Raw genomic sequence first — 11233 nt, 5'->3', positions numbered from 1 at the left:
GAGGGGGTATTGGGGAAGACCACTGTAGAAAGAACGAGGGGGTAGCTGTTGGAGCTGCGGCTATTATTCATGAGTCTACCAGGCATTTCTTTTTCTTCACTGTGACACACTGTGCAGAGAGAGAGAGAGAGAGAGAGAGAGAGAGAGAGAGAGAGAGAGAGAGAGAGAGAGAGAGAGAGAGAGAGAGAGAGAGAGAGAGAGAGAGAGAGAGAGAGAGAGAGAGAGAGAGAGAGAGAGAGAGAGCGAGAGAGAGAGAGAGAGAGAGAGAGAGAGAGAGAGCGAGAGAGAGAGAGAGAGAGAGAGAGAGGAAGACAGAGATATAGAGCAAGAGAGAGAGAGAGAGATAGGGAGAGAGAGAGAGGAAGACAGAGATATAGAGCAAGAGAGAGAGAGAGAGGAAGGGAGAGAGAGGAAGGGAGAGAAAGCGTCAGAGAGAAGAGGGAAACCGAGACAGAGAGTGGAGGCTGAGCGCATCTCTCCATTGATCTTGAACCGATCAAGGTGAGTGGTGTTTTCTCCCCCTGCAGTGTGTGTGTGTGTGTGTGTGTGTGTGTGTGTGTGTGTGTGTGTGTGTGTGTGTGTGTGTGTGTGTGTGTGTGTGTGTGTGTGTGTGTGTGTGTGTGTGTGTCTGACAGATGTCGTTAGCAATGCGTGTGTAGAATGACATGTGACGTTAAAAGGGTAGACCACGTATAATCAACGTGCCAGTCGTGTGTGTGTGTGTGTGTTGTCTGTCTATGGTGTGGGTGTGTGTTGTGTCTATGTTGTGTGTAGGAGAGACCATAATAGCAGAATGGATGGAGGTTAGCTAGCTACCTGGTGATGCTGAATCGTGGAGGCTGGCTAGCTACGTGGTGATGCTGTATTGTGGAGGCTAGCTACGTGGTGATGCTGTATTGTGGAGGTTAGCTACATGGTGATGCTGTATTGTGGAGGTTAGCTAGCTACATGGTGATGCTGTATTGTGGAGGCTAGCTACATGGTGATGCTGAATCGTGGAGGCTAGCTAGCTACGTGGTGATGCTGTATTGTGGAGGCTAGCTACATGGTGATGCTGAATCGTGGAGGCTAGCAAGCTACGTGGTGATGCTGTATTGTGGAGGCTAGCTACGTGGTGATGCTGTATTGTGGATGCTAGATAGCTACGTGGTGATGCTGTATTGTGGAGGCTAGCTACATGGTGATGCCCTATTGTGAAGGCTAGCTACATGGTGATGCTGTATTGTGGAGGCTAGATACGTGGTGATGCTGTATTGGGGAGGCTAGCTACATGGTGATGCTGTATTGGGGAGGCTAGCTACATGGTGATGCTGTATTGTGGAGGCTAGCTACATGGTGATGCTGTAATGTGGAGGCTAGTAGCTACATGGTGATGCTGTATTGTGGAGGCTAGCTACATGGTGATGCTGTATTGTGAAGGCTAGTTACATGGTGATGCTGTATTGTGGAGGCTAGCTATATGGTGATGCTGTATTGTGGAGGCTAGTAGCTACATGGTGATGCTGTATTGAGGAGGCTAGCTACATGGTGATGCTGTATTGTGGAGGCTAGCTAGCTACATGGTGATGCTGTATTGTGGATGCTAGATAGCTACATGGTGATGCTGTATTGTGGAGGCTAGCTAGCTACATGGTGCTGCTGTATTGTGGATGCTAGCTACATGGTGATGCTTTATTGTGAAGACGAGCTAGCTACATGGTGATGCTGTGATGGCTAACTAGCCACATGGTGATGCTGTATTGTGGAGGCTAGCTAGCCACATGGTGATGCTGTATTGTGGATGCCAGCTACATGGTGATGCTTTATTGTGAAGAAGAGCTAGTTACATGGGGATGCTGTATTGTGGAGGCTAGCTACATGGTGATGCTGTATTGTGAAGGCGAGCTAGTTACATGGTGATGCTGTATTGTGGAGGCTAGCTACATGGTGATGCTGTATTGTGAAGGATAGTTACATGGTGATGCTGTATTGTGGAGGCTAGCTACATGGTGATGCTGTATTGTGGAGGCTAGCTACATGGTGATGCTGTATTTTGGAGGCTAGCTAGCTACATGGTGATGCTGTATTGTGGATGCTAGCTACATGGTGATGCTTTATTGTGAAAGCGAGCTAGTTACATGGGGATGCCCTATTGTGGAGGCTAGCTACATGGTGATGCTGTATTGTGAAGGCGAGCTAGTTACATGGTGATGCTGTATTGTGGAGGCTAGCTACATGGTGATGCTGTATTGTGAAGGCTAGTTACATGGTGATGCTGTATTGTGGAGGCTAGTTACATGGTGATGCTGTATTGTGGAGGCTAGCTACATGGTGATGCTGTATTGTGGAGGTTAGCTAGCTACATGGTGATGCTGTATTGTGGAGGCTAGCTACATGGGGATGTTGTACTGTGTGTAGTTAGCTGCCTCAGGATGGTGTGGGCATGTCCCTGCCTGCCTTCTCTGGATTCGTGTCATTGTGTGTTCGTGTGTGTGTGCGTGTGCGTGTGCGTGCGTGCGTGTGTGTGTGTGTTCGTGTGTGCGTGTGTGCGTGTGTGTGTGTGTGTGTGTGTGTGTGTGTGCGTGTGTGTGTGTTTCTTTTCTGATGAGAAGACTGAGTTGTCTTTTTTTAACATACTCATGATGAGGTTTCAGACGGTTTTGGAAGATGGCCAGGGACTCCGCTGCCCTGACATTAGGGAGAGAAGCTTGTTCCACTATTGGGGCGCCAGGACAGAGAAGATCTGTGTCTAGGCCGAGTGGGAGTTCCCCTCCCGTAGGCATGGGAGGGCCAAAAGACCAAAGGTGGTAGAGAGGAGTGCTCGGGTTGGGGTGTAGGGTTTGGGCAGAGCCTGAAGGTAGGGCATCCGTAGCAGTGGAGGCTGCTGAGGGGAGAACGGCTCGGGTTGGGGTGTAGGGTTTGGGCAGAGCCTGAAGGTAGGGCATCCGTAGCAGTGGAGGCTGCTGAGGGGAGGAGTGCTCGGGTTGGGGTGTAGGGTTTGGGCATAGCCTGAAGGTAGGGCATCCGTAGCAGTGGAGGCTGCTGAGGGGAGGAGTGCTCGGGTTGGGGTGTAGGGTTTGGGCATAGCCTGAAGGTAGGGCATCCGTAGCAGTGGAGGCTGCTGAGGGGAGGACAGCTGGAACGGAGCAAATGGAATGGCAACAAACACATGGAAACCATGGAAACCATGTGATTAATGTATTTGAGACCATTCTACTTATTCCGCTCCAGCCATTACCACGAGCCCGTCCTCCCCAATTAAGGTGCCACCAACTTCCTGTGATCTGTAGTGTTACAATAGTTTAGTATGAGTCCTGGTCAAAAGGAGTACTCTAGCATCCTGGTCAAAAGGAGTACTCGAACATCCTGGTCGAAAGGAGTTCTCTAGCATCCTGGTCGAAAGGAGTTCTCTAGCATCCTGGTCAAAAGGAGTTCTCTAGCATCCTGGTCAAAAGGAGTACTCTAGCATCCTGGTCAAAAGGAGTACTCTAGCATCCTGGTCAAAAGCATCCTGGTCAAAAGGAGTTCTCTAGCATCCTGGTCAAAAGGAGTACTCTAGCATCCTGGTCAAAAGGAGTACTCTAGCATCCTGGTCAAAAGCATCCTGGTCAAAAGGAGTTCTCTAGCATCCTGGTCAAAATGAGTGCTCTAGCATCCTGGTCAAAAGGAGTACTCTAGCATCCTGGTCAAAAGGAGTTCTCTAGCATCCTGGTCAAAAGGAGTACTCTAGCGTCCTGGTCAAAAGGAGTACTCTAGCATCCTGGTCAAAAGGAGTGCTCTAGCATCCTGGTCAAAAGGAGTTCTCTAGCATCCTGGTCAAAAGGAGTACTCTAGCATCCTGGTCAAAAGGAGTACTCTAGCATCCTGGTCAAAAGGAGTGCTCTAGCATCCTGGTCAAAAGGAGTACTCGATCATCCTGGTCAAAAGGAGTACTCGATCATCCTGGTCAAAAGGAGTACTCTAGCATCCTGGTCAAAAGGAGTGCTCTAGCATCCTGGTCAAAAGGAGTACTCGATCATCCTGGTCAAAAGGAGTACTCTAGCATCCTGGTCAAAAGGAGTACTCGATCATCCTGGTCAAAAGGAGTGCTCTAGCATCCTGGTCAAAAGGAGTACTCTAGCATCCTGGTCAAAAGGAGTGCTCTGGCATCCTGGTCAAAAGGAGTACTCTAGCATCCTGGTCAAAAGCATCCTTGTCAAAAGGAGTGCTCTAGCATCCTGGTCAAAAGGAGTACTCTAGCATCCTGGTCAAAAGGAGTGCACTATATAGGGGATAAGGTGTAATTTGGGATTCAGACTGTGTTTTTAATATTGATGTTTTTACCAATGTCATGCTCTGCTTTCTGTCTACAGTGTTCCTCTTTGTCCAGGATACTGACCTGTTGTCTGATACACCTGCCAATCAAAACCAGGGTTACAGTGGCAGTCATGTCAGAGATGCACCGTTCAACCAATCAGAGCTGGGATTCTACACATTTTGGTGTTCCGTTGCACAGATGAACCAATCACACGCAGGTGTCTCACTTTGCATCCCACAGAACCTACGGAACCCGAATCCAACGAACCAATCAGATACAGGATTGCTGGTCCCAGAACAAATCCGGAGGATGGCGAGGGTTCATCGCTGTTTCCAAGCAACCAATCGGACTGCAGATTACTAACCTCACCACCTCACTGGATTACACATTTGGGGATTTTAGAGGAACCAGGATTCCAGCCAATCAGAGCTTGGGGAGGACTGAGACGTTGGCTCGTGGTGATTGGCTGCTGAGTCCGATGGGGGCGTGACCCGTGGTTGTGGCCCGGTCTGACCCTGGCTGGTCTGACCCCTAACCTCTGACCCCTGACCTGTAACCCCAGACCCCTCTGGTCCTGGCTCTCCAGCTGCTGTGCTGCTTGGGTTCTGGTCCCGTCCGCACCGGGGGAGGGGCCAAAAAGAACAATCAGCCAATCACTATGAAGAAGAGTCGCAGCGTGCAGCGCCTGTCGCTGGCCGGAGAAGAGGAGGTAACACACACACACACACACACACACACACACACACACACACACACACACACACACACACACACACACACACACACACACACACACACACACACACACACACACACACGGAAACAGGAACACACACACACACACACACACACACACACACACACACACACACACACACACACACACACACACACACACACACACACACACACACACACACACACACACACACACACACACACACACACACACACACAGACAGACACACACAGACACACACACACAGACACACACAAAGACGTTTGTAGGGTAAACACACATCGTGGAGATCTATTGACTGGGGTGTCCCTGGACTACAGTCTCAGGAGTTCCTCTTCTTAATGGATGGATTCCCTTCCATCCACTGACCTCAAGGCTGCAGTCTGTGGTAGTAGACAGTGTATGTATGTGTGTGTGTTCTGTGTAGCCTCGACAATAACAACAGTGAAGCATCTCTTTACATCTGGAGCTTTGGACAACTGGAGACGAGGCATGGAACATGGAACACTGTTGCCTAGCAACTAGCAGCCTGCCTTCCATTCCCCCTGTGTTCTGTTGCTACGCTGCTGCAGTGCAGATCACACTCTCTCTGTAGAGGGCTTATACACAACACACACACACACACACACACACAGATATGGGGTGCCATAGACCAGCATGCAGCCTCTCTAAATCTCCATTTAGTGAGCTCACATAATAATATTACCCTCTATGCTTCCTGTCATTCACATAACATTCCATTCTATGTTTCCTGTGATACACATAACATTACCCTCTATGCTTCCTGTCATTCACATAACATTCCATTCTATGCTTCCTGTGATACACATAAAATTACCCTCTATGATTCCTGTCATTCAGTGACATTACCCTCTATGCTTCCTGTCATTCAGTAATATTACCCTCTATGCTTCCTGTCATTCAGTAATATTACCCTCTATGCTTCCTGTCATTCAGTAATATTACCCTCTATGCTTCCTGTCATTCACATAACATTACATTGTACACTTCCTGTCATTCAGTAATATTACCCTCTATGCTTGCTGTCATTCACATAACATTACATTCTACTTCCTGTCATTCAGTAACATTACCCTCAATGCTTCCTGTCATTCAGTGACATTACCCTCTATGCTTCCTGTCATTCAGTAACATTACCCTCTATGATTCCTGTCATTCAGTAACATTCCATTCTATGCTTCCTGTCATTCAGTAACATTACCCTCTATGCTTCCTGTCATTCACATAACATTACATTCTGCTTCCTGTCATTCAGTAACATTACCCTCTATGCTTCCTGTCATTCAGTAATATTACCCTCTATGCTTCCTGTCATTCAGTAACATTACCTTCTATGCTTCCTGTCATTCACATAACATTACATTCTATGCTTCCTGTCATTCAGTAAAATTACCCTCTATGCTTCCTGTCATTCAGTAACATTACCCTTTATGCTACCTGTCATTCAGTAACATTACCCTCAATGCTTCCTGTCATTCAGTGACATTACCCTCTATGCTTCCTGTCATTCACATAACATTACATTCTAGGCTTCCTGTCATTCAGTAACATTACCCTCAATGCTTCCTGTCATTCAGTAACACGACCCTCTATGCTTCCTGTCATTCAGTAGATTACCCTCAATGCTTCCTGTCATTCAGTAATATTACCCTCTATGCTTCCTGTCATTCAGTAACATTACCCTCAATGCTTCCTGTCATTCAGTAACATTACCCTCAATGCTTCCTGTCATTCAGTAACATTACCCTCAATGCTTCCTGTCATTCAGTAACATTACCCTCAATGCTTCCTGTCATTCAGTAACATTACCCTCAATGCTTCCTGTCATTCAGTAACATTACCCTCAATGCTTCCTGTCATTCAGTAACATTACCCTCTATGCTTCCTGTCATTCACATAACATTACATTCTACGCTTCCTGTCATTCAGTAACATTACCCTCAATGCTTCCTGTCATTCAGTAACATTACCCTCTATGCTTCCTGTCATTCAGTAACATTACCCTCTATGCTTCCTGTCATTCAGTAATATTACCCTCTATGCTTCCTGTCATTCAGTAACATTACCCTTTATGCTTCCTGTCATTCAGTAGATTAACCTCTTTGCTTCCTGTCCATCAGTAAATTGACTTCTGGATGTGTGCCACCCAAATATGGTGAAAAACGGTGAAAAATATATCATATCTCATCCTCTTTCTCTTTCCCGCTCTCTCTCTCTTTCTTTCCCCAGGATAATGACACTGATTCGTCAGGCTGTGCTGAGAAGGCGGAGTCAGGGCTCTACAGCAGCTCCTATACGTCAGGAGCCACTCTGGGGGCGGAGCTACGCATGGGGAGGAGCAGGAGGCTGGCCTCTAGTTTGCAGGTAGAACAGTAGAAAGAATATTATGTTTTTACAGCAGAAATGTGCTTTGGATTTCATCAGCAGTTACACAACAGTTACTTGTGATCAAACCTGAGAGTTTTCTGCACAAAGATATTTACACAAGTTGTTTTGGAGACATGGCACAATAGTGGTGTGAGCGTTTTTGTGCAGACAAACTTATATTAGTTGTATCACAACCACTGTGTCAAATGTGAGTGTGTCATAGAGAGAGTTTTGTTATTGTGGTTCCTGTCAGGCTATTATTGCAAAAGAGACTTACCTGGTTTAATAAAATCTATCCTATTGGTTACCTGGTGAATCAATCAATCCTATCGTCCATTCAGGTTCCGTGTTGGCTCCGCCCCCGAGACAGGACACGCTCACCTGAGATCCTGAGTAACGTGCCACGCCCCACGTCACTGCCCCTCTGCATCCCACCACGCATTGCCATCACACCTGCAGACGCAGACAGGTAACACACACACACACACACACACACACACACACACACACACACACACACACACACACACACACACACACACACACACACACACACACACACACACACACACACACACACACACACACACACATAATATATAGATAGATATACAACTATACTTCCATGTAGTGTTGTTGACCTGAGTTGCATTGTAAACCATCCTCTCTCTCTCTGTCTCTCTCTCTCTCTGTCTCTCTCTCTCTCTCTCTCTCTCTCTCTCTCTCTCTCTCTCTCTCTCTCTCTCTCTCTCTCTCTCTCTCTCTCTCTCTCTCTCTCTCTGTCTCTCTGTCTCTCTCTCGCTGTCTCTCCCTCTCTCTCTCGCTGTCTCTCTCGCTCTTTCTCTCTCTCTCTCTCCCTCTCTCTCTCTCTCTAACTCTCTCTCTCTCTAACTCTCTCTGTCTCTCTCTCTCTCTAACTCTCTCTCTGTCTCTTTCTCTCTCTCTCTCTCTCTCTCTCTCTGTCTCTTTCTCTCTCTCTCTCTCTCTCTCTCTCTCTCTCTCTCTCTGCTGTCTCTCTGTCTCTCTCTCTCTCTAACTCTCTCTCTCTCTCTCTCTCTCTCTCTCTCTCTCCTTACCCCTCCCCCACATGTGACCACATGTCCCCGGATTTTGTCCCTTTGTCTCTAGAAGCTGTGGGTTTTGTCCCTTTGTCTCTAGAAGCTGTGGGTTTTGTCCCTTTGTCTCTAGAAGCTGTGGGTTTTGTCCATCCTTCCCCCGGTTCAGAATATATCATTATCATAGTAATGGCGTGTTTTAGTGGAAGAGCTATTGAAGATTGAAATCCCAAATCGTATTCTATTTTAAAAAGGTGTGAATTGTTCTCCATCCAACCCAAATTCAGAATATACCTTCTTCAGAGTCATGGCGTGCTTGGTTCAATAGCTATTGAGGAGAGAAAACCCAAATATCCACAGACTATCAATCAAATTTATTTTTAAAGCCCTTCTTACATCAGCTGATGTCACAAAGTGCTGTAAAGAAACCCAGCCTAAAACCCCAAACAGCAATGCAGGTGTAGAAGCACGGTGGCTAGGAACAACTCCCTAGAAAGGCAGGAACCTAGGTAGAAACCTAGAGAGGAACCAGGCTATGAGGGGTGGCCAGTCCTCTTCTGGCTGTGCCGGGTGGAGATTATAACAGAACATGGCCAAGATGTTCAAATGTTCATAGATGACCAGCAGGGTCAAATAATAATAATCACAGTGGTTGTAGAGGGTGCAGCAGGTCAGCACCTCAGGAGTAAATGTCAGTTGGCTTTTCATAGCCGATCATTCAGAGTATCTCTACCGCTCCTGCTGTCTCTAGAGAGTTGAAAACAGCAGGTCTGGGACAGGTAGCATGTCCGGTGAACAGGTCAGGGTTCCATAGCCGCAGGCAGAACAGTTGAAACTGGAGCAGCAGCACGGCCAGGTGGACTGGGGACAGCAAGGTGTCATCAGGCCAGGTAGTCCTGAGGCATGGTCCTAGGGCTCAGGTCCTCCGAGAGAGAGAGAGAAAGAAAGAAAGAAAGAAAGAAAGAAAGAAAGAAAGAAAGAAAGAAAGAAAGAAAGAAAGAAAGAATTAGAGAAAGCATACTTAAATTCACACAGGACACCGGATAAGACAGGAGAAATACTCCAGATATAACAGACTGACCCTAGCCCCTCAACACATAAACTACTGCAGCATAAATACTGGAGGCTGAGACAGGAGGGGTCAGGAGACACTGTGGCCCCGTCCGACGATACCCCCGGACAGGGCCAAACAGGCAGGATATAACCCCACCCACTTTGCCAAAGCACAGCCCCCACACCACTAGAGGGATACCTTCAACCACCAACTTACTATCCTGAGCGAAGGCCGAGTATAACCCACAAAGATCTCCGCCACGGCACAACCCAAGGGGTGGCGCCAACCTCGAACAGGAAGATCACGTCAGTGACTCAACCCACTCAAGTGATGCACCCCTCCTAGAGACGGCATGGAAGAACACCAGTAAGCCAGTGACTCAGCCCCTGTAATAGGGTTTAGAGGCAGAGAATCTCAGTGGAGAGAGGGGAACCTATCCAATGTAAAACTAATTTTACCTCGGTAGCTGAGTCATTGTCTTGGAAGTGGTGATTCATTAGTATTCTACAATAACAGAACCAAGTATAATAGCACAGTACAACATTACTGTGACACCAAAAACACCACTTTAGTCATTTCTTATGAGATTTTAGGATGGTTAGCTGACTCGTCCACCCAACCCTAATGTAGCATATCTGATTCAGATAGTTAAGGTCTTGTTGAGCAGCTAATTAGTAGAACCAGGTGTGTTAAATTATGGTTGGACTGAAAACCTACAGGACAGTAGATATCCAGGAAGAGGGTTGGACTGAAAACTAACAGGACAGTAGATCTCCAGGAAGAGGGTTGGACTGAAAACCTACAGGACAGTAGATATCCAGGAAGAGGGTTGGACTGAAAACCTACAGGACAGTAGATCTCCAGGAAGAGGGTTGGGACTGAGAACCTACAGGACAGTAGATCTCCAGGAAGAGGGTTGGACTGAAAACCTACAGGACAGTAGATCTCCAGGAAGAGGGACTGAAAACCTACAGGACAGTAGATCTCCAGGAAGAGGGTTGGACTGAAAACCTACAGGACAGTAGATCTCCAGGAAGAGGGTTGGACTGAAAACCTACAGGACAGTAGATCTCCAGGAAGAGGGTTGGGCAGCCCTGGGCTATATAGTTTGTGAACACCATCTGCTCTGATGTTCTCACCAGACAGTAGTTGAGGAAGATATAAATGCATATTCCCATTGAAACAGATTGAGAATCAAATGATTGACATGCAGTTTGGACAATTCATTGGTAAAAACGTGAAGAACTTGGCCAAAGTGTTGTATTTATGTTCAGTAAAATCATCCTGTTGTCCCGCATTTGGGTATTTTAAATGTGGTCACCCTTTCTCCGCCCCCCCTTCAGTAGTTTCCAGGTGGAGAATGGTTCACCCCCCCTCCCCTCTTCAGTAATTTCCAGGTGGAGAATGGTTCACCCCCCCTCCCCTCTTCAGTAGTTTACAGGTGGAGAATGGTTCACCCCCCCTCCCCTCTTCAGTAATTTCCAGGTGGAGAATGGTTTGTCATAATATAATAATCATAGTGTCTGTCTCCTCCCCGACCTCTCAGTGAGCTGGAGAACGGGGTGTCTCCGGGCCATACCCCTCTCCAGTAGTGTCCAGGTGGAGAATGGTTCACACCCCCCTCTTCAGTAGTTTCCAGGTGGAGAATGGTTCACCCCCCCCCCCCCCCCATTCAGTAGTTTCCAGGTGGATAATGGTTTGTCATAATATAATAATCATAG

At 47.2% G+C, this 11233-nt stretch overlaps 1 protein-coding gene across 3 annotated transcripts in view; it reads left to right on the top strand.

Annotated features, from left to right (window-relative positions):
* Positions 1–260: 260 nt before the first annotated feature.
* LOC139545822 (3',5'-cyclic-AMP phosphodiesterase 4B-like) overlaps positions 261–11233 on the top strand; it is a 38427-nt gene continuing 27454 nt past the window's right edge. For all 3 annotated transcript variants that reach the window (XR_011669148.1, XR_011669149.1, XM_071354044.1), the window contains exons 1-4: positions 261–501; positions 4332–4985; positions 7266–7400; positions 7745–7872. Coding sequence is in view for 1 of the 3 variants with exons in the window: in XM_071354044.1 (XP_071210145.1) it covers positions 4935–4985; positions 7266–7400; positions 7745–7872 (314 nt within the window). In the remaining 2 variants the exon portion in view is untranslated. The remainder of the gene's footprint in view (positions 502–4331; positions 4986–7265; positions 7401–7744; positions 7873–11233) is intronic.

This window comes from Salvelinus alpinus, chromosome 2 (genome assembly GCF_045679555.1).
Source record: "Salvelinus alpinus chromosome 2, SLU_Salpinus.1, whole genome shotgun sequence".
Classification (NCBI taxonomy): Eukaryota; Metazoa; Chordata; class Actinopteri; order Salmoniformes; family Salmonidae; genus Salvelinus; species Salvelinus alpinus.
Note: the sequence above shows the minus strand (reverse complement) of the source record. Positions and strands in the feature narration are given on the sequence as shown.